Source organism: Carettochelys insculpta, chromosome 4 (assembly GCF_033958435.1).
Source record: "Carettochelys insculpta isolate YL-2023 chromosome 4, ASM3395843v1, whole genome shotgun sequence".
NCBI lineage: Eukaryota > Metazoa > Chordata > Testudines > Carettochelyidae > Carettochelys > Carettochelys insculpta.
In genome coordinates this window covers 19,501,064-19,525,385 of record NC_134140.1, presented here as the reverse complement: position 1 = coordinate 19,525,385, position 24,322 = coordinate 19,501,064, and the positions used below count along the sequence as shown (strand labels likewise).

The following is a 24,322-nucleotide window of genomic DNA, read 5'->3' as shown; positions in this document are numbered from 1 at the left end:
TGACCATAACTGCTCTCTCAAAAACGACAATGAAATGTATTATTGCCATACAAAGGGCCACATTCAGTTTCACAATGCAGTTTTCATTATTAGAGTGTGAAATAACAAACCCTCACCAGGTATTGTGTCAGGTAAAAAAGTAGCTGGATTCCAGTTCTTGTCGTTCAACATTTCTGATCCCCAAAGACTTATAAATTTAGAGCTATTCCAATCTGGAGTGCTCCCAAAACAGCTTGGATAAATATGATCTTGGAGCGATGCATTGAATATCTGATGCTTGTTTGTATGATTCTGTACTGGTGCTGGTGGTAATGCCTAAAAAAATAAGAGTATTTTCTAATTAATAGCCTGCCTACACAGTTATTCCAACAGCAATATTCAAGTCATTATACTATGTTCTAATTCTTCAAGAAATTTTATAAACTTAAAACTAATAGACGTTCATCTCCCAAAGCAACAAGTATGGCAGGGTTGTTTATTAGAAGTCGTCATCTTTTTCAAAGTTACTTGATAACAAGTGGAATATCTTCATGTCACCCTCCTATTTGTGAGTCTTAACTGCTATATATTACCATGAAATGTGTAAACTATTTTGCCCTTGGAAGTATTAGACTGAAAGCCATAACATCTTCCTTTAGCTGCACGGATGTAGGTTCCCAGTTTTTCTTTTTTTTAAATTTTGTCATTTCAGCATTCAGTCTTAGGGACAAACCTGAAGTATAGTGCACAAATCCTGTGATTACTATGGCCTTTATGCAAGCCCAGGAAAAAAAGTTTCAGTTCTAGTCTTCCAAAATTAATGGAGATGGAAAGATTTGTCCACCTCTAGAAATGGGCATATTACCACTGAAATCACTGGCTGCATCCAATAAAACTCTTCTCACAACCGAAGTTAAAAACATTCAGAGCTGAGATGGGCCTTCACTACTTAGCTCTCCCCCCAAAACACACTTTTTAAACTATGCTCTTGGTATTGCATCATCCAGTTCCTCACTTGCCAGGCTTAGTTGCCCACTTATTCCATAAGCATCAGATATGCTTTCTTTCATGACATATTTTGTGTGTGGAACACAGCCCTCCTCCCCCTACCCCACCCCCCGCCCAAATCAAAGCACTACCATACCCTCTTTCCAACTCACTGACTGTGATGACTGCAGAACACAGGCAGGTGATGACTAGGAAGCTGCAAGATAAGATCACTTTTATAGATGTACTCTTCTCCAGTAACAAAAAACCTCTCACCTACTAATTGGACACAAAGCTCTTCTATAGTAACAGAGAGGAAGCCGTGCTAGTCTATACACTATCAAAACAAAAAGCAGTCAAGTAGCACTTTGAAGACTAGCAAAATAGTTTATTAGGTGAGCTTTCGTGGGACAGACCCACTTCTTCAGACCAGAACAGACTCAATATTTAAGACACAGAGAACCAAAAACAGTAAGCAAGGAGGACAAATCAGAAAAAGATAATCAAGGTGAGCAAATCAGAGAGTGGAGGAGTGGGGGGGGGGGGAGATCAAGAATTAGATTGAGCCAAGTATGCAGACGAGCCCCTATAGTGACTCAAAGTTCCCTTCACCATTTAAACCATGTGTTAATGTGCCAAATTTGAATATAAATGTCAGCTCGTCCACTTCTCTTTCTAAAACGGTGCGATAATTTCTCTTCAGTAACACGCATACCTTGAGGTCATTGACAGAATGCCCCATTCCATTAAAATGTTGACTAACTGGTTTGTGGATCTGGAGTGTTTTGATGTCTGTTTTGTGCCCATTGACCCTTTGTCTAAGGGAGTTAGAAGTGTGTCCAATATACAAAGCATCTGGGCATTGTTGGCACATGATGGCATATATGATGTTAGTAGAGGAGCATGAGAAAGTGCCCGTGATTCTGTGAGTAACCTGGTTAGGTCCAGTGATGGTATTTCCAGAGAAGATATGTGGACAAAGCTGGCAGTGGGCTTTGTTGCAGGGAAAGGTTCCAGGACTCGTGTTCCTGGGGTATAGACTGTGGCTGTTAGTAAGGATCCTCATGAGGTTGGGAGGTTGTCTGTAGGAGAGACCAGGCATGTCACCCAGGGCCTTCTGGAGTGTAGCATTCTGATCTACATCCCACCATCAACTTATGCCTCGATTATAACATGCAAGACATACATTTCCTGGACACTACAGTACTAATCAAGGATGGCGTGATCAGTACCACACTGTACCGAAAACCTACTGATTGCTATACTTATCTACACCCTTCTAATTTCCATCCTGCACACGTGACTAGATCCATTGTTTACAGTCAAGCTCTTAGGTACAATCACATTTGCTCTGATCCAACTGACAGAGACCAAAAACTACAAAAACTTTACCAAATATTCATAAACCTGAATTACCCACGAGGAGAAGTAAAAAAACAAATTGACAGGGCCAGACGAATACCCAGAGACCAGCTACTCCAAGATCGGCCCAAAAAAGCCAAGAACAGAACACGACTGGTCATCACCTACAGCCCCCAACTCAAACCGCTGCAATGAATTATTAAAGACCTACAACCTATTCTTAATCAGGATGCTACACTCCAGAAGGTCCTGGGTGACATGCCTGTTCTCTCCTACAGACAACCTCCCAACCTCATGAGGATCCTTACTAACAGCCACAGTCTATACCCCAGGAACACGAATCCTGGAACCTTTCCCTGCAACAAAGCCCACTGCCAGCTTTGTCCACATATCTTCTCTGGAATTACCATCACTGGACCTAACCAGGTTACTCACAGAATCACGGGCACTTTCTCATGCTCCTCTACTAACATCATATATGCCATCATGTGCCAACAATGCCCAGATGCTTTGTATATTGGACACACTTCTAACTCCCTTAGACAAAGGGTCAATGGGCACAAAACAGACATCAAAACACTCCAGATCCACAAACCAGTTAGTCAACATTTTAATGGAATGGGGCATTCTGTCAATGACCTCAAGGTATGCGTGTTACTGAAGAGAAATTATCGCACCGTTTTAGAAAGAGAAGTGGACGAGCTGACATTTATATTCAAATTTGGCACATTAACACATGGTTTAAATGGTGATGGGAACTTTCTGAGTCACTATAGGGGCTCGTCTGCATACTTGGCTCAATCTAATTCTTGATCTTCCCCCCCACTCCTCCACTCTCTGATTTGCTCACCTTGATTATCTTTTTCTGATTTGTCCTCCTTGCTTACTATTTTTGGTTCTCTGTGTCAAATATTGAGTCTGTTCTGGTCTGGCTATGGTCTGAAGAAGTGGGTCTGTCCCACCAAAGCTCACCTAATAAACTATTTTGCCAGTCTTTAAAGTGCTACTTGACTGCTTTTTGTTTTGAAAGCTCTTCTATGAAGAGACACATTGGTACACAGATGTTGTTCCTATTCTCCAATTTCACCAATGTCTTCAAGGCTGTTCTGAATTACCAAGCTTACTAGCTCTTATTATTGTGCCTGTTAAGCACTTCCACAAAAGGATCTGTCCTGGATGAAGCCTGTGGATCTACTATAACATCAATTTTCCTCCCCACACCCAGATATACCAATATATTTACCTCATTAGCACAAGCATGATAATCTTCCATGAATTTATTCTTACAAACCTCTAAAGTAGGGAAGTTTTATTGCCCCTCCCCCTTTCATTAATACTCCTCCTTTTTATCGCTCTTTTCTGAATACAGATGCAGAAATGAGGCAGATTTAACAACTTCACTTAAGAAGCTGTTATCAGAGATGCAATTTAACCTAAATCTTATCTTCAGTGTAGTGACTCTCCCAAAAGAGACAATTCCTGTAATTTAAATTTTGTATCTTCGAGTTTATCCAAAGACTTGTACTTGACTTCTTTAAAGATGTGAGGAGAGGATATATGGTGTTCTGAGATGCAATTAACGTGTTCAGAAGTGAACAGAAAGCAAGCTTCAAAAGTCTTATACAATCTCCAAAAGATTCTCTCAGACTTGCTGTTCCATTTACTTCCCTATTTTCATCCCACTCCCTCTCTTCCTGCTGTCCCTTTAGTAACTAGTGCAACTTTCTTCATGCCACCACAATCTGCAATAGCTTTCTGTCTATGTTAATTCAGCTCTTTGTAATATTAAAACCCCATTTTACAACCCTATTGTCAAAAAAAAAAAAAAAAAAAAAATTAAACCACATGCTGACTTCATTTTTCCTTACTTCTAATCCCTGAAGCTTTTCTAACATACCCACTTCTTCTATAGATGTTACCAATTTAGTTTACTTTCACCTGAAAAACATACAGCAATTCATGTGTTCTATAGTCTTCCTACATGATGCTGTAAGATATTTGTAGTCCAGCTATCTTTGTTTTCATCTCAGAAATAAAAAATCATTTTAGACCAGACATTAAAGCCCACATTTGAATCAGACTGAAGAACCAGGCTGTGATCTATGACTGCAGGTTAAAGTAGTATTGTATAGATTCACATTTTCTGAATCACTGACTCCCTATCAAGTCTGCTCAATTTTCAACTAAAGATTTGTAATTTTCCAATTGCAAGCTCTGCATATACAAGTTGAAAACAAAGTGAAGCTGTGCCCTCCACCCTCTTACATACCATTGACAGTCAAAATAATTCACCCTGTGATGCTGGCAGACCGGATGCCAGCTCATGCCAGAAGATCAGTACGAGTCATGTGCATATCAGTACAGATCAAAAATGGAAGTCCTGTATCTCCTTAAAGGCCAACAAATATTTTTGGGCATAAATATTCATAGACAAATATGTAAGTGTAAGGATGTATTTGGCGTTTATACTTCAAGACGACAAATGGGATGTTACTTTCATTGTTTTCACTGATAGGTATCCTGTTATATATAGCACAAATTTATTTTGTGAACATACCTGTAATTAAATAACCTATCAAAAGAGAGAGAAATATCATGGAATGCAAATGAAGAATTCTACCAGAGAAGAGCTAGTTTCAAAGCATCTAGTCATTGTGGAAGAGCTCAAAAACTCAAAATCATTCCTCACTCTAACCACAATGAAAAGCCCATGAGAGTAGCACCATTATCAGTTTATTTTCTGTGGAAAAAGCTACAGTAAACTCTGTCTTAACCAGCATTCTATCATCCAGAACTCTCAAATAACTGGCATTTTAACCATACGTAAATGTTAATTATGTTTTCTGTTAAGTACAGTGTAGTAAAAGTAAAATATAAATAAATACAGCACATAAGGTATATATTTACAGTACTATTGTTGGTAAATACAGTACTCTGCATACCTTTTTGTTTGTTTCTTAATATCTAATCTTGTTTTTCTTTAGTGTTATGTGCAGCTAGGTGTAACTATTACGCAGAATATTGGAAAATCCATCAGCCTTCTGGTCCCAGGGCTGCTGGATATGAAAGAGTTTACTGTATAAGTACAGATTCAGGGGAAATTCCTGTATCTTTGAGCTGGTTGGACACAAAGTATCAAATGGAAAGAACCCTGAGAAGACTTTTGGGAAACTGGCAATTTATTACTTCAAGGCCATCATTTGCAATTATACACTGTGACTCACCTGTACATATTTTACTTGCTTTAACCTCTCACTAACTCTTTTCTTAGTAAATTATCTGAAGGTTTATTATCTAACAGATTTCATTAACAAGATGTCTTTGGTATGACAACTAGAGCAGAGGTGCACAAACTACAGCCTGTGGGTCATGTCCAGTCACGCAAGTGTCCTTATCTAGCCCTTGAGGTCCCGACAGGGAGCAGGTTTGGTGCCTTGCCCTGCTCTGCCTACCCAGCACTTGCCAGCCCTTGACTCACGAGGCATGCAGAGCAATACCACACAGGTGTGGCTTCACCTCACTTTCTAGGATCAGAACCCTGTCCCTATGCACCTACCTTCCCCATGCAGCAGCACACCCAATCCCCTTACAGTTTGCTACAGTTCCACATTTAAACACTTGAAACTGTTTAGGAAGCCTCTGGTGGTACCTGGCATAGCTGTCCTGGTGTCAGTGCTGGCAGGGCCCGTAGGAGTCACCAATGCCACTGCTGCAAAGGCCACTGCCCCCCCACCACACACTACGAGTCCCTCATCCCCCACATCTTGGTGACATCCCTTATAGAGCTCCCCTCTCCTCCCCTGAGTCCTCTTGGTCCACCATACAATTTCCATATTCAGGTGCAACCCTCTGGCTAAAACACTTGCCCATCCCTATCTAGGGTATCAACTGATCAAGAGTAAGTGCCTGATCTCTTGGGACTGGAAGCGACCTGATGTGCTGTGATTTTTGGTTCATCATAAAGTCCAGTTTGTCCAGGCGGCAAGGTAGAATGGACAGATTAAGGGGATTGTCCATGATCTATGTTACTTGGTACATGCTGAATCTCTATAGTCTGGCACTCTCTCATTCAGCAACATCGATAATGTGGCATGACTTTAGTTAGCCGGATGACCACTTATCATGGATGTGGCCAAGTTTCCCATGGTCCCTTACAGTTTGTTTCCAATCACGAGCCCTGGCTCTCAGGGTTCTATGCTGTTCTTTAGCTGTAATTTACCCCTAAATATCTGCTAAGGGTCCAGTAAGCAGTGGAAGTGCTGGAATATGCTAGGCAATATTGACCTCCTGTGGTCAGGCAAATTTTCTCATTCGGTATTGTCAGGTCTCTCCAGTACCAGGTAGAGAGATTCAGGCATTCACATTGTTGACTGGCTTGATAAAATCGAATTACAAAACACTGCCCTGTTTTTTTAAAAAGATAGGCACTCACAGTCACGAGCCAGTTCAGAGTGACACTGGCTAAATTCAGCCTTCCACATTACTTAGAGAAACCCATTAAGCCTTTCATTTCTGATGTAACTATATATATATATTAGCGCAAGAACCCCTTTCTCTCCCGCCCGTTTATCAACCTTTCAAAGCTCACACTGAGTTTACAGGGCTGCTTATAAGAATTTTTTATACATGAAAAAAGCTAATTTATTTTCAAGAGAATGATGTGGAATTCCACACATCCAATTTTTATAATCCTTTTCCAAATCACACTTTGGCTGAAAAGGTGAATCACATTTTTCTTGCAATCTTATCTGACAGTTGAACTGCAAATACCTCAAAAACTTCAATCACAGAAAACAGCTCTGAGACAGATAGCTCTGTATGGTTCCCTGCCTTCGATTTCATACATGCCTACTTCTGAATACCTTAATAGGGAATTATCAGGCCCCACTCACCGTAGCATCAGAGTGCCTTAACATCTCCAAATGAACATGGGATTACAATATCTTTACCTTGCTAGATAACCATGATTTTCTGAATTTATTCTCTCCTAAAGTACAAAAATATATAAAGTATACAAACAAGTAGTCCCCTACACTTGACTTTATTCACAGTATTACCATTTTGATCCAAATCTAGGTAAGCAATGCTGAGAAGCAACAGCTGCCTTTCTTCTATTCACTTTTGACCTTAAATATATACAAATTTATAATTTAACACACTCATAGTACACTAAGTATAATTATGCTGGTCCTTTAAAGATTTCCTCTTGTCCCAACATCCATTCTAACTGATCAGAAACTGCAAGTAAATTTACCAAGGTTACCCTGATAACTCCTAATCCAGTGATGGTCAAATGCTATCAAAACTCGGTGATTTTTAAATCTGGGTTTTCCTTTTACAGAATGCGTAAGTAGGTATCTTCATAAATTAGGAAAAGTGTAATCTGCCATCAAAGCCTTACATTAAATTACTGCAACACATGTTCACAATTGTTTCCCTAAAACTAGAAAGCATTTTTAACCACATTTACCTTATTGTGTGTAAAGGGGGAAGCTGTATATAAGGTGGGATGGATAAGAGGACGAGGCAAATGAGGAATTGTATGCAAAGGTATATGTCCATGTATATGAGGGTAAAGGTGAAGTGCAGGATGTGCAGGCTTTTCTGGGTTCACAAAATGATGGCCAGCAGGAAGACGTCCGGCTGCAAGAGCTGAAGCAGTAGGACCTGGAGCTTCCTGTTTGCAGACATGGCATTCACAAGTATTTGGACCTTGGTCAGCCTGCAAAGAATGAAAAGTTAGTCCCCTCATTTTGGCAGACAAAGAATTCACATATGTTTTATGTCTTTTAAATGTCAATAAACACCGAGGCTAAATATTGTTAAGTCTTGAATAATAAAGGAGACTGAAAAAGGAGAATTTTATACAGAGCTAAAACCAAAGGTCCAGAATTGCAGCAAAAGCAATCTAAAGTTATTCAAAACACTGATGTTTTTTCCTATGGTCAGAGCTACAAAACCAGGAGATGCAGTTTGGTTGTTGCTTGGAAATAATTAAGCCAACCGATTCTTGTTTCACAACTCCACTATTGAACAGCTTCTTTATTGTGGAAATGACCATGTCATTATTATGAATGAAAACAAGCCAATTTATTATAGAGTACCATCGTTGTTTTCCTTGATAGTACATACAATTTCATTTGTATTTGCAGCAACTGTCTTTTAAACCAATTATCTTATTATATATAACTTACTTCAATTTTTATTTACTCAATTAAAATAGCAACTACCACACACTGGGCAGAGAGCTAAGCTATTTGGGAACTTTCAGTAAACATATTATCAACCCAATAAAATACTTAGTCACAGCTGATGTACATACAAGACATCCATATAAAAAACGGTATGAAGCACTGAGCTATCCTAGACTCCCTACTCTTGTCAATCTGCTTCAGACAAGTTACTGAAATATACATTAATGACTGTTACTTAACTAAAACTATCATCAAAGGTCAGAACAGTAAGTTTATCTTTGATTTCTGTTAGTTGTTCAACAGTATCAGTTAGCAATGACTGAAGTACTACCTCAAAAAGGAAGAAGTCTTTTTAAAATATTTGTACCTTTAGTTGATGCTACTTACAAAAGATCTCAGTTAAATTTAGGTTCTAGGAAGGTATTGACAGTCATCACTAGATCTCTAATCGTCATAAATAGAAGATACACATCTCCAAGAACTGGAAGGGACCTTGGGAGGTCATCTAGTCCAGTCCCCTGCCCTCTTGGCAGGACCAAGCACCATCCCTGACATCTACTTGTCCGAATCAGCCTCCTCTAGGATTGAGCTCACAACCCCAGATTTAGCAGGCTAATGCTCAAACCACTGAGCTATCCCTCCCCCAGTAAATGTATTTTCACAACTAAATACAAGCCACAAAAAAGACAGCTACACTAATAAAAAAGACTGCCTATATCTGCAACTTACCTTTTAATTAAATTATTTTCACTCATTCTCAAATAGCCAAGATTTCAAAAAGGTAGCTTACAATGGATTTAAGAACTCAGTGAACTATACCTGCTGACTGGGGTAAGATGGGGGTGGACTATCGAGTTTGGCCTCATCTTTCCTTAATGTTCTTTTTCCTAGAGTTATTTCCTCTTTCTGAGTTCCTGGGGGTTCACCACTGCTTTCCCCATCTGCTTCTTCGTCATCTGCTTCTGAAGAACTGCTGCTAGTACTGCTCACCTGAGGAGACTGAAAACCGGAGTGAGAAAGCAAAGGAGCAGCCCATCTCCAAAGACTACTTTATCTGACAGATTGAAGACACAAAAGTTATGTAAAAAGTGCTATACCTCTTCTTTTAATGCCAGGTTTTCCCCTCCACCATTTAGTTCACTATGAATTCCATTCATGTTTGCTACAACCTCTGCATCTTCATAGTTATTCAATGGGTAGATATCAGCAAATTTTGATGATAATGGTGCTACATCTTCATCATCACTACCACTAGGGAAAAGAGAGACTTACATACATGATGATGGTCAGGAACCTAAATCATTAATGAGTACAGTTATAAAATATTGGAATTAAATCAAATTTAAATACATTATTTGTATTTCAATTTAAAGTATCTGGTATCAACAGTGTAAAATAGCTGTTTAAAAAAAATATCACATCTTGCTACCTATTTCAGGCAATAGCTTAATTCTAAGCCAAACACCTGGGCTTATATATATAAATTTTTTCCCCTCTACTTTGCCATCAAGAAATCCACCATGCCAAAAATACAATGAACAGTAAAAGAGAAGTTACTCACTTGTGGTAACAATGGTTCTTCAAGATGTGTCCCCATGGGTGCTCCACAGTAGGTGTCGGGCTCACCCGGTGCCGCAGATCGGAATTCTTCTAGCAGTTTCCACTGGATCACGTATGTGCCGACGCGCGCCGCTCCCTTGCGCGCCCTTGGTCATGTGCGCGATCCGGTCCCCGCCAGTTCCTTGACCAACCGCCCCAGATGCTCCTGAAAAACACCGGACAGAGATGCAAAGCAGGGAGGATGGGTGGGTAGTGGAGCACCCACGGGTACACATCTCGAAGAACCATCGTTACTACAAGTGAGTAACTTCTTTCTTCTTCGAGTGGTCCCTGTGGATGCTCCACAGTAGGTGACTACCCAGCAGTAACCCCAAGTAAGGAGATGGGTACTCGATTCATGTGCAGCTTGCCCCCGAGAGGACTGCTGTCGACAGACGGGTATCCTCATCGAACACCCGATACAGGGCGTAATGCTTGGCGAAGGTGTCATAGGATGACCAAGTTGCCGCTCTGCAAATGGCTTTCAACGTGATTCCCTTGAAGAAGGCTGTTGATGCCGCCACCGCTCTGGTGGAGTGAGCCCTGGGCAGGGCTAACAAAGGGGTCTTTTGAAGCTCGTAGCACAGTTTTATATAGGACACAATGTGCTTTGAAATTCGCTGGGAAGAGAGGCCTTCCCCTTTCGACCTGGGAGCGAGAGACACGAGAAGCCTGTCTATGTAAAATGTCAACGCCCTCCTCACATCTAGGAGATGCAGGCATGCCTCCTTGCTGGAGCTCTGAGGCTTCGGGTAAAACGAGGATAATACTATTGGTTCGTTAATGTGGAACTCTGAGGAAACTTTCGGAACGAAGGCTAGGTGTAACCGTAAGATCACCACCTCCTTTGAAAATACTGTGCAGGGCGGCGTTGCCATCACTGCTGCGAGCTCGCTCACCCTGCTGGCTGACGTAATCGCAAGAAGGAAGATCGTTTTCATGGTAAGGAGTCGGAGAAGTACCGTGGCTAATGGTTCGAAGGGTGGTCCCAATAGCGTGTGGAGTACCAAGCCCAAACTCCACAACAGTGGTAGTGATTTTCGAGGAGGGTACAGGTTTACCAGCCCCCTCAAGAACCTTGTGACGATAGGATGGGCGAATACGGTGGGCCCTTCCTCTTTGTGCCGAAAAGCTGATATAGCTGCGAGGTGGACCTTTAGCGAGGATAGAGAGAGCCCGTCTCGTTTGAGGTCCAATAGGTATTCTAGAATTACAGTTATAGGAACGTCAAGAGGAGCTAACTGTTGGAAGAGCACCAGGTGGTAAAGCATGTCCATTTCTGTTCGTAAGTCCTTCTGGTGGAGGTCCTTCGGCTACAGTCTAGGATTTGTCTTACTCCCTCCATACACGTACTCTCTAAGGCGCTGAGCCATGGATTAACCATGCTTGTAGGTGGAGTCCCTGAGGGTGCGGGTGCACTATGGACCCCTGAGCCTGCGTGAGTAAGTCCGGCGCCACCGGTAGGGGGAGTTGTGGACGATCCGACATACGCAGAAGCAGGGGAAACCATTGTTGTCGGTCCCAAGTTGGAACTATGAGTATCATGCGAGCTCTCCCCCTTCTGGCTTTCTGCAGAACCCTGTGGATAAGTGCTGTGGAGGGGAAACGTGTAGAGTAGAGGGCCCTTCCATGAGATCATGAAGGCATCCCCCAGGGACCCCCACCCTATTCCTGCTCTGGAGCAGTACTGAGGGCACTTCTTGTTGTGCTGGGAGGCAAACAAATCAACATGGGGAAATCCCCAAGTGTGAAATACACGTCGTAGCAGGTCGGAGCGGATCTGCCATTTGTGCGGAGTGCAAAGCGCCTGCTCAGTTGATCTGCCTTCACGTTGTGGGTGCCCGGCAAGTATGAGGCTTTCAACGTTATGTTGTTGGCAATGCACCAGTTCCACAAATGGACTGCTTCTGCGCATAGCGCACGGGACCATGCCCCTCCTTGTCAACTGATGCAGAACATGGTGGAGGTATTGTCGGTATTGATCCCGACGACTTTGCTGTGCAGGTATTTCTGAAAATGTCTGCACGCATTGAACGCTGCTGTGAGCTCCAGTACGTTTATGTGCAGTGTCTGATCCGCGGGGGACCATAGCCCTTGTGTCACTTTGCTGCCAATGTGCGCTCCCCATCCTATGTGGGAGGTGTCGGTTGTAAGAAAAATGGAAATTTGTGGTTGGTGAAAGGGCACTCCCACTAGCAGGTTCTTGGGATCTGTCCACCACGCTAGCGACTTCCGTACCTCCGTCGTGGGCGATACTACCCTATGGACGGAATGGGCTGCCGGTCTGTAAACACTCGCCAGCCAATGCTGCAGGCTTCGCATGTGTAACCTGGCATTCTGTACCACAAACATGGCGGCCGCCATGTGCCCCAACAGTTGCAGGCATGTTAGGATCAGCACCACGGGGCTGTGCATCATGACTTGCACCAAGGATTTGATGGTGCGAAAGCGGGCGTCAGGCAGGTATACTCTTGATGCGATAGATTTTATGCGCACCCCTATGAACTCTATATCTTGCGTGGGTTCGGTCTTTGACTTTGCGAGGTTGATAACTAGGCCCAGCGAAGTAAACGTGTTCGCGGTGATGCCTATCATGCATAGGACCTCTGCCTTTGAGGCCCCTTTCAGTAGGCAGTCGTCCAGATATGGAAAAAATAAACACACCCTGCCTGTGCAGGTAAGCTGATACCACTGCCAGGGTTTTGGTAAAAACTCTGGGTGCCGAGGATAGGCTGAACGGAAGAACCCCGGATTGGAAGTGTTCCCCGCCGATCGTGAAGCAGAGGAAGTGTCTGTGTGCCGGGTAGATTATTATATGAAAGTAAGCGTCTTGTAAGTCGAGGTGGCAAGCCAGTCTCCATCGTCCAGTGCCGTAAGTATGGAGGCAACTGTAACCATCCGGAAGCACTGCTTGCTCAAGTATCAGTTGAGGCCCCGTAGATCCAAAATCGGCCTCCTGTTTTCTTCTCTGTTAGGAAGTAGCGTGAGTAAAAACCTTTCCCTTGGAATTGTTCCGGCACTCTTTCCACCACCCCTATGAACATGAGGTGATCTACCTCCTGCTTCAGCCTCGCCTTGTGAGAGGGGTCCCTGAGAATAGGCCGGGTGGGAGGTTTCGTCGGTGGTAGTGACTGGAAGGGGATCGTGTAACCCGTGGCTATAATTTCCAGCACCCATTTGTCTGTTGTGATCTTTTGCCATTGGGAGTGGAACGGTTTGAGGCGATGATGGAACATGAGGTGAGAGTGGCATTGAGTGATGGTGTTGACAGTGCAGTCCTCGACATACCCGTCAAACTTGCTGCCTCTGGGCTTGCCCCGAGGTTGTGCGACTTTGTTGAGAACGCCGCCTGGGGGCCCTGTACTGTTGCTGCTGTTGATGGTGCCCTTGGTCATAGCCTCGCTGATATTGTGCGCGTTATGGTCGGTAAGCGTAGCGCCTTTGCTGAGGATAGAACTCCTTTTTCTTGTTTGGAGGAGTGTAGATACCCAAGGTCTTGAGTGTGGCCCTAGAATCTTTGCTAGAGTGGAGGACCGAGTCGGTTGATTCTGCAAACAGCTTTTGCTTGTCGAAGGGAAGAGCCACGATCTTCGCCTGTAGATCTCTGGGGATACCAGATGTCTGGAGCCAGGACTCCCTAAGCATCACCACTGCTGCGGCTGTTGAGAGTGCCGCTGTGTCCGCCATGTCCAGGGCAATCTGAACTCCCATTCGCGAGGCCGCATACCCCTCCTGGACAATCGCCTTTAACACTGGCTTCTTGTCCTCCAGAAGTGAATCCATGAGAGAGGCGAGTCTAGAGTAATTGTCAAAGTTATGGTTTGATAGATGTGCCGCGTAGTTTGCCACTCTCAATGATAAGGTAGAGGAGGAGTAGACCTTCCTGCCGAACAGCTCTAATTTCTTAGCATCTTTATCCGACCCCCTGATTTGTACTGAGGCATCTTCGACCTCTGCTGGGACGATTCGACCACCAAAGAATTGGGTTGTGGATGGCTAAACAGGAATTCCATGCCCTTGGCTGGGATGAAGTATTTCTTATCTGCCCTTTTATTCATGGGCGGAATACAGGCTGGAGTCTGCCATATGTTAGTGGCTGACTCGATAATGGCTTCGTCCAGTGGGATAGCGATTTTAGATGAAGCTGGGGGTCTCAAATTTTTCAGGAGTTTATGATGCTTCTCCTGTACCTCTGCTACTTGAATGTCCTGTATGTGTGCTGCTCTTTTGAACAGCTCTTGGAATTGTTTAAGGTCATCCAGAGAGGAGACATCCCCGGGGACAATTGCCTCATCTGGGGAGGATGAGGAGGAACCACTGGGATAAACCCCCCTCAAGTCCTCTGGCTCCCGATTTCACTGGTATGCTTGCTCCCTTGTGGGCTGTGAAGGAAAGTCTCGGGACTCTGGACCTAACTCTCCCTGGGACAGCTGCGTTCCTCTCCCAGAGCGAGAGTGTACACGGGAGTATTGGCGAGGAGGGGGAGGGGATCTGCCCCTGGATCTAGACCTCCGATGTCAGTGTTCGGTATGATGAGGACAGCCATAACAACATGGACAAGGGCCCGGTGATGGAGACCTGGACCACTGAAGCTGGTTTGTGATAGTACTCATAGGGATCCATGCCCAAAAAGGGTGAAGGAGGCCTGAGCCAAGGCGAAGGTGGTTGAAGGAACGGAGAGGGAGATCCGAAATAAGGCGGTGGAGTTGCCACCCGGCGACGCAGTGTGTGTATCTCGGGGGGGGGGGGGGGGGCGATAAGGGCATCGCAACCCTGTCTGGAGATGGACTGAGGTGCCGGGTTTTGGCTCCAGCTTTCCCCCGCCCCTGCAGGGTGGGCGCCGCCCCCTCCCGTGCTGGGGATCTCGGCCCCGCTGTCGGCACCGCGCTTGGTACCGTCACAAGCGGTGCCGCGCAGGTAGCTTCCTCCGGCACCGCTGGGCCCTGTGCTGGGTGCCCCTGCACCGTCAGCGCCGTGATAGCCAGTGCTGCATGAGGCGGCGCCGCTGATTCCGGCGCTTGCTGCGCTGGTGCCCGCAGCACCCTCTGTGCCGACTGCTGCATAGTTGGAGGCCCGGCCCTGGCCACGTGTGCAACCGCACTGCCGCTTTAATCAGCCCGCGGTTGAGGGCTCTGCGTTCCGCTCGTTCTGCTCGCTGGAACTGCCGGCAAGGATCGAGCCAAGGAGAGTTTCCTCTTCTTTTGCACAGAGGGGGTCAAAGACGCCGCTTTCCTTTTCTGTGACCCAGAGGGCCCTTCTGTGTGAAGCTTCTCCAGCGGCTCAGGCTGGAAGGCCTGATCAAACAAGATCATTTGAGCTTCATCTCTCTGTCCTTCCTGGCCCTGGCTGTAAGCTTAGCGCAGTGCGAACACTTCTGGGTAACATGGGACTCCCCCAGGCATCAAATGCACTTACTACGCCCATCAGAGGCTGGCATAGCCTCGCGGCATGACTCACCACTTCTTAAACCCTGAGGCAGCCATCGTGGTGAGTCTTTACTGTTAATAGGGTAGTTAGACGCTAATCAGTGCCTTCTACAACCCAAATAACGTTCACGGCCTTCAGGGTAGTGGACGGCTTAAACAGCCTTCTTTGTCTGCCCCTCTCTCTTCCGTTCCTCTTCTCTACTATTTTTTTTTTTTATTTTCCACTTTTTTTTTTGTATAATAGTAAAAAACAAGTAAAACAACTCTCTTATCTGTCTCAGGCTTTAGAGCCGGAGCGGATTCCGTCTGCAGCCGTTGGCAGTTGAGAAGGAACTGGTGGGGACTGGATCGTGCACATGACCGAGGGTGCGCAAGGGAGAGGCACACATCAGCGCATGCGCGATCCAGTGGAAACTGCTAGAAGAATTCCGATCTGTGGCGCCAGGCGAGCCCTACACCTACTGTGGAACACCCACGGGGACCACTTGAAGAAGAATGCAGACTTTCCTTTGATGAGACAAAAGGTCTTATTTTCAAAGACTTTCTTGCTAGAAAATATGTGAAGTGTAAAAGTTTAAATATTTCAAGCACTGAAAATGTTAAGCCAGAATTTCCTACATGAATTACGAGATAAAACAATTTTCTAATTAATGATCAATCATTTAAAAAAAAAAAAGCAAAACAACAAAACCCCCTAAGAATGCATTTTGTGATACCATTTTATTTGCATAGCTATTTTGTAGTTAACCTTTCAAAAAGTCACCTGTTTTCACATTAGATAGCCTAAAAACAATTAAGTAGTTTTTTAATTCAGAGTTATCATTGATCTTTCTAAGGCAAACCACAAAAATACCAGTTATGTCTTTCTGGTTATTACATTTGACAGGTAAGGTTGTATTAGACACTGTGCATGTGTAACAATATTTCATTCACAGTAAATTTAAACTAATTTGAAAATAAACTTAAAAATGAGTTTTATTTTCTTTTATATAGATATTTAAATAAATCTACTTTAAATTTAAATTTGAAATTAGGACATTTTACATTAAAGGTTTATCCTAATATATTAAAGTTATTTACAATATGTTAAATCCAACACTAAGCAGCACATATTTACCACCACAATTTTAAAGGAAGTTCAAATAAAAGAACTGGGGAAACACTTATAAGCAGACTCTGTTGAAATCTTAAGTCAGCTTTTGACAGCCCTAGCCTTTTTTTCCAGGTGCAGAGAGAATAGTTTCTTCTTTTCAGTTTATTTAACTAGTTCTGTTCAATGACTAGCTCAAAGTTAAGACGAACTCCAAGCTGAAGAAGCAGGGGAAAAAAAAACAACTTATTTTCCTCTTACTACCCATGAATAAAAACTAGATGTATAAGGAGAAGGTCTATTACTTCTAAAAATCTAGAAAGGGACATGGCACCCAGAAACAATTGGCTTAATTCACTAACTACAGATAATTTTGCCTTTGTTTAATATATTAGTTTTAAAAATGCAAAACATGATTTGATAAGCTTTTTTCTTATGTATCCCACAGGTTTAAGGTAGATTTAATTAATTAAAACCAACTTACCAACTTTAAAATACTGTTTTTGTGCATTTTTAACTGCATCTGAACTCCCACCTAAGCTTGGCGCAAATAACGAATAAAAATTTTATCTAACAAATAATGTCTCATTTAACCATTTTAAACATAACATGTAAAAATTAAGTATCTCGAACATCATTTTTAACAATACGCACAATTAAGAATCTCAATAAACACCGTGTATAAGCACAGCATACCCTCTTAGTACGCAAAAGCAGCACCAAATATAGCATAAAGACAAATAAGTATGTTCTAGTGGCTATCAACCACTGAGAATATAACATCCAGTCATTTAGCTCACAGGTCACCAGCCAGTCAATTTATCCTTGCCATTGCAAGCAGTTGAAGATGTATGCAAGGATTTGTTGTGGATGTCTCACTCAACTCCTGAATATACAACAGTTTGGAGGCATAAAAGGAAAGCAAAAGGTCAAGTATTTAGAATAAAACAACACTCACAACGTTGGTGCAGAGCCGTTATCTGTAAGGATGAGTCTTGGGTGCTGCTGAATTGTGATAGGAGAGCTGGAACCTGAACCCGAGCTTGCTGAAGACATACTAGGTGGGCGGATCTCAGACAGATAATCTGGAGCAGAATCAATTTGTAGTGGTAACTGATTAAGATGGATGTCATCTGCTATTGGTGACTCCATGATGCCACATGTTAAAATGTGTGAAAGGCTGCAGTCATCACAAGTACATCTGCTCAAGAATTAAGATAAATTTTGTTACTAACAGATTTTTAAAGGTATAGTTTCACATTGCATTCATTTTTATTAACTGCACTGTGCCAGTTACAATATTTGATATCCTCTTTTCTCTAACAAAAAGAGAACGTTTTATTACAAACTCATATTAAAAAAAAAAAATCATATCAACTCACCTTCTTCTATAATTACAGTTGGGACAGTCCGGCATGCTCAGACGTGATGACAACATATGCCTCATTGTGTCTGTGAAGTTGTTCTCACCAGCTAGTGCTTTCTTATTATTTAACTAAAGTAAAATATAAGGCAGTGTTTTAGTATTGCAAATATGTTCACTAACATTTTAACCAGTTTTCAGCATAACACGAATAATATCCTTTTCTTTTATAAAGACAATTATAATTCAAGCAACAATTTGATAAATTACAGCAAGTAACCACATTTCTGCCTAGAAAGGTTCAAAAATTAACAGCATTCAGAATATGTTAGCCCAAAGAAAGTATGTTTCCATGTTAAAGGAGGGATATGGCTAAGTCAATCTCTAACCCATTTATAAATGGAGTTGTTTCTATTAAATCACCACAGAGTTCTCTCACTTCATGAGCTACACTCTTTTCATAGATATACATAAAGGGACTACCATTTAATAACAAATTCAATTACTCTTAAAATTAGCAAAAGGTGGGGATCCAATTCTGCAGCTTATCTGTGCTTAACTCCATTTATCCAAGTGAGCTATAGGCATAGGGCTGAAGCATTATAGCCCATATGGTTAGCACTATATATTGATTACTTATTTTAAGTGCCTGCCTCTCATAATATACAGGAGATATTCAAATTACCTAGTTGAACTTGCTACAGACACCAAAAGCCTACCTGCTCTTCAATAAAACGCCTCTGTTTAAAAAATTCCCAATCTTCTTTTAGCATGCGCTGTTTTGTTTTCATTGCCATCTAAGAGAGGATACAAGAATCATCCTTCGTTTAATACATGAAAAAGTTATGGTGTATAAAAAAATACAAAATTATAACCACGTGTAATTATCTAGATTGTTAGTGTTTAAGTTTGAACTTAAAATGTTCTACTTAACTATAGTTTATTCAATTCAGTAAAATATTTTCTATTGATTATAAACCCTCTTACGGCACATTTGTGGAAAAGCTCTGTTATGATCAGATACATTTTTTAAGACTTCACTTTCCAGAGTTTACCAATGCTGCACACCAAAACAAAAAAGCAGTAAATTTTTAGACACAAGCTGGGTGAGACATTATCTTTTACTACATCACATTTTGCTGGTCAGAAAGAACTCAGACCTGAAGAAGAAGGGGTTTCTGTAAACAGAATCACAGGGCTGGAAGGGACCTCAGAAGGTCATCTAGTCCAGCCCCCTGCTTCAAGCATGATCAACCCCTACTAAGTCATCCCAGCCAGGACCTTGTCCAGCCAGGACTTAAAAACCTCAAGGGATGGAGAATCCACCACCTCTCCAGGCAATGCATTCCAATGCTTCACCACCCACCTGGTGCAGTAGTTTTTCCTAATATCTAACCTACACCTTTCCCTCTTCAACTTCTGACCATTACTCCTTGTTCTGTCATCTGACACCACTGAGAACAGTTTCTCACCCTCCTTTTTAGAGCTCCCCTTCAGGAAATTGAAGGCTGCTATTAAATCACCTCTAAGTCTTCTCTTCTGTAAGCTAAACAAGCCCAAATCCCACAGCCTATCCTCATAGTCTTGTGCTGCAAACCCTTAATTTTTTTTGCCCTTCGCTGAACCTGCTCTAGCAAATCCACATCCTTTTTATACTGGGGGGGGGGGGGGGGCCCAAAACTGGAAACAATATTCCAGATGTGGCCTCACCAGTGCCGAATAAAGAGGAATAACTACTTCTCTAGAACTGCTCGAAATGCTCCTCCTAATGCACCCCAGTATGCTATTAGTTTTCTTGGCTACAAGGGCACACTGTTTACTCATATCCAGCCTTTCATCCACCATAACCCCTAGGTCCCTTTCCATCATACTGCTGCTGAGCCAGTCGGTCCCCAGCCTGTAACAATGTTCGGGATTTTTCCGCCCCAGGTGCAGGACTCTACACTTCTCCTTATTGAACCGCATCAGATTTCTTTTGGCCCAGTCCTCCAATTTATCCAGGTCCCTCCGGATTCTCCTCTACCCTCCAACGTATCTACCTCTCCCCCTAGTTTTGTGTCATCTGCAAACTTGCTGAGGGTGCAATCCAGTCCCTTATCCAGGTCATTAATAAAGATGTTGAATAACACCGGTCCCAGAACCGAGCCTTGCGGCACTCCCCTTGAAACCAACCGTCATCCAGATATTGAGCCATTGACCACTACCCCATTGGGCCCGACCATCAAGCCAGCTTTCTATCCACTTTATAGTCCAGGGATCCAATCCATATTTCCTTAATTTATGGACAAGAATGTTGTGAGAGACTATCAAAAGCCGTGCTGAAGTTAAGGTATATCACATCCACTGACTTCCCCATGTCCACAGAGCTTGTTACCTCATCATAGAAGCTGATCAGATTGGTCAGGAAGGACTTGCCCCTGGTGAATCCATGTTGCCTACTTTTGATCGCTTTTCCCTCTTCCAAGTGCTCCAAAATGGATTCCTTGAGGATTCCCTTCATTATTTTCTCAGGGATTGAGGTAAGGCTGAGGGGTCTATAGTTCCCTGGATTGTCATCCTTTCCTTTTTTAAAGATGGGCACTACGTTTACCTTCTTCCAGTTAGTCATCTGGTATCTCCCCCAATCTCCAAGAGTCTTCAAGGATAATGGTCAAAGGTTCAGCAACGACCTCTGCCAATTCCTTCAGTACCCTGGGGTGCATTAAATCCAAACCCATGGACTTGTGCACATCTAGTTTTTCTAGATAGCTCAGAACTTGTTCCTTCCCCACCGATGGCTGCCCTCCACTTTCCCGTACTGCATCATCTAGGACCCTCACGGGGAAGTTGACTTTGTCCATGAAGACTGAGGCAAAAAAAGCATTGAGTACTTCAGCTTTCCCTGCATCATCTGTCACTAGGTTACCTCCCTCATCCAGTAATAGCCCCACACCTTCTCTGATAACCTGTTAAGTGTTCACATGCCTGTAGAAGCCCTTCTCGTTACTCTTCGCATCCCTTGCCAGCTGCAGTTCCAACTGTGCTTTCGCTTTCCTGATTACTACCTGGCATTCTCCAGCCATATGTTTATACTCCTCCTTAGTCAACTGTCCACATTTCCATTTCTTGTATGCATCCTTTTTTAATTTAAGCTGACTAAGGATTTCCCTGTTAAGCCAAGCTGGTTGCCTACAATGTTTGCATTTCTTTCTACACAGCGGGATTGTTTGTTCCTGTGCCTTCAGTAAGGCTTCTTTAAAATACTTCCAGTTCTCTTCAACTCTTTTTTCCCCTTCATCTTCCATTCCCAAGGGATCCTGCTCATCTGGTCTCTTAGAGAGAGTCAAAGTCTGCTCTTCTGAAATCAAGGGTCTGTATGTTACTGCTCACCCTTCTTCCTTTCGTCCGGATCCTGAAATCTACACTCTCATGGTCACTGCAGCCAAGGTTCCCTCCCACTTCTATTTCTTCTAATTCTTCCTTGTTTGTGAGCAACATGTCAAATTGTGCACGGCCCCTGGTCGGTTCCTTTAGCACTTGTACCAAGAAGTTATCCCCAACATTCTCCAAAAACTTGAAAGCTTCTCTCTTGCCAACAGAAGGCAGACAAATACAAGATATTACTTCACCCTAATCTTTAATATCCTGGGACGAACATGGATAAAAATTTACTGTATGGTGTATCGTTTTAATAGGGAAGTCAGAGATGGAATTTCTCCATCTGTTTCCCAAATCAGCCTGAAAGAAATGATTCAGTAGATAAGAGAAACCACCTCTCGGTGTCTTTTGATCCTTATTTTGATGTACTACGTACTACAAACCGAAAGCCTTTCCGAGGTTACATCTTTTAGTTAATAAAATTTGCAATAAATGAACCAGAACCTATTATGATTAGCTGGTGTTGTAACCCTAGTTCCTAACATTACCTTAAATTCTTATCTCAAAGAACGATACAACTCAAAATGTGAGTATGAGTTTAAAAGATGACAATTTACAAGAGGCATCTTGCTATACTTAGGAAATAAAACATTCAGCTATCATCCCTGTACCGCTACATTTGAATTTGAGTTTCACTTGGCACAACCTTGCTCTCTGACCCTGAATCAGAAACATCAAATTTAATTTGGATTATTGCTATTCAATTTTCTACGTTTCCTTGCTCTCAGGGATTTCTGTTAATTTATACTAGAAGCAATACTGTAGCTCATGTAATGGTTTAAAATGCTTGAGAGAAATAGAAGCACGAACACTTACGGGCCATTTCTGGTACCACTTAACAGAGGAATTAAAATGTACCATATGGCCCAGAATCAGAAATGCCCAGGATCCACTACCAGCTCTGCTTCTGGCTGTTTTGAGGGGGTAACAAGTCACTTAATTTCTGCAGCAGTTATTCTACCTACTTATCCATCCATTCAAGTAGTGCTTATCACTGCTAAACCTAGGTACCTAAAAATGTGAAAAATCTATTTATTCACCTATTTTGTGCAGATGTACTGTGTTGATCAGCCACTTATTTGTACAATGCTTTGCAATCACAACTCTATGGTAGATGTACTAATTTCCACTGGTCTGTGAGGTAATTTCAGGTTTACTCTATTCACTGTTGTGGCCAAGACTCTGAGGTGTCCTTGCTCATGCACACAGGAGTATAGGGACCAACAAGATGACTCCCCTTCATCTTGTACATCTGAAAACAATAATTGCTCTATCTTTCCTATCCAGGGGAGCCAAGCCAGTGACGAATAAGTGGGAAAGAAATGAGGTTATTACTCTGCACCCTACATTTTGCAACAGCCTGTCAAGAAGGGCTGACATCTCAGATTCAGCACATTACTAGGACCTCATGTGCAAGGGACAGCCCAATGTGACTGCCTCAGGCAGGCACAATTTCTCCAGTTTTCTTCCTGGCATGGTGCAATTTCACACTCTTCTGTACAAAGGGCCATGATCTTACAGACAAAATCTAGGCGTTTAAGTAAAGGGACTCTCAGAAACTAAATATGAGCTTTCAAATGGATAAAAACTGTACAATATGAAAAATGCACATTAGTGCCAATATTGCCAGACACCCTCATATTTATGTTACTGAATCAATGGCATAAAGGCTACTTCAGAGTTATTAGCCTTTGACTACTTCAGTGGTTTCATTAGGCAAATCATTCATACTATACTAGCCTGACACTGCTTTTACTGTTTCTGTGAGAATTTAATCATTAAAGAAAAAAGTTCTCCTTCCCAAATTACTTCATTAAATAAATTATAACAATTCCTGCACGTCCTTTTTGTGACTTTTAGATATTCTTTATACTAGCTGTTGATAGCATAACAGATTAACTTGAAGTCAATAGGATAAATCAAAAAAATGCATTTATGGGACGAAACCTGAATATATTTGAGATAGTCTATGTAAAGTCTTTTCCTGAGGAGCAACTGCTCTGACAGGCCCAACTTTCTAGTACTGCCCTTTAAGTCAGAACATGATAGACATTTTTGCTGTACTGACACAAAGGGTATTAGTAATTTATTCTCTTAGGCAACTGCCCACTCCATTTTTTTTTTAAACAAGTGTTTGCTACTTGAATCCCTGTCTCCCCCATCTTCTTTTATTTGCATGACATCTGTTTGATTTTATACGATCTAACTTGTGCATCTTTACCTGTATTGTACTTGTACAATACCCTGAATAGATCTGTCAGATTTTTAGTCAAACACATACTGGAAGATAAGGAGTTTGCAGGGCTTTTCTCATGCCTCCAAATTCCATGGAGATCTTAATAGTATGTAGCATTCCTTGCTCCAATGAGGCATTTAGATATGTTTGGTCAGTTTTATTTCACAAAAGCAACACATTGCTTATTTTTCCTAGTAAAGTTTAAAAATATTGGTTTTTAACCTGTAAATCTACTTCTGTGCATTTTTGCCAATGTATCCATGACAGGGGTGGGGTGAGCGGTCTAGTTGCAGTATAGAAACATTTACTTATGTAAGATTTTTAGATTTTTTTGGTAACTGTGCAAATTCAACAGGAACATTATCCTTATTGGCACAATTTCTTCTGCCTTGCCTCACAGGTGGTCTATGGAGACCATCTCAGTGATCTTTCCCCCCTAGACACTATAGAACGACAGAATAGTTTGTACCCAAATCACAACTTTTAAAAAAGAGCTCATTTTACTAGAATAAAGTGCTCATTTTCATTGACTGGAGTTCTCTTTTGGTTCTGGTTCCATTTATACAGCTAAATAATGGGTTGCAATTGTTGTTTCAGCCTCTTGTATTAGCAAAGGGGCCTTCTCTCTCACTGAGGCCAGTGTACCGATCAATTCACAGTGGGAAGCTC

General features: G+C 42.4%; 1 protein-coding gene across 2 annotated transcripts in view; it reads right to left on the bottom strand.

Moving 5' to 3' along the window:
- FAM193A (family with sequence similarity 193 member A) overlaps positions 1-24,322 on the bottom strand; it is a 130,899-nt gene that overhangs the window by 31,745 nt on the left and 74,832 nt on the right. For both annotated transcript variants that reach the window (XM_074992366.1, XM_074992367.1), the window contains 7 exons: positions 18,720-18,797; positions 18,020-18,132; positions 17,596-17,838; positions 9,620-9,773; positions 9,342-9,521; positions 7,799-8,050; positions 117-315 (listed from right to left, as the gene is read on the bottom strand). In XM_074992366.1, the coding sequence (XP_074848467.1) occupies positions 117-315; positions 7,799-8,050; positions 9,342-9,521; positions 9,620-9,773; positions 17,596-17,838; positions 18,020-18,132; positions 18,720-18,797 (1,219 nt within the window). The remainder of the gene's footprint in view (positions 1-116; positions 316-7,798; positions 8,051-9,341; positions 9,522-9,619; positions 9,774-17,595; positions 17,839-18,019; positions 18,133-18,719; positions 18,798-24,322) is intronic.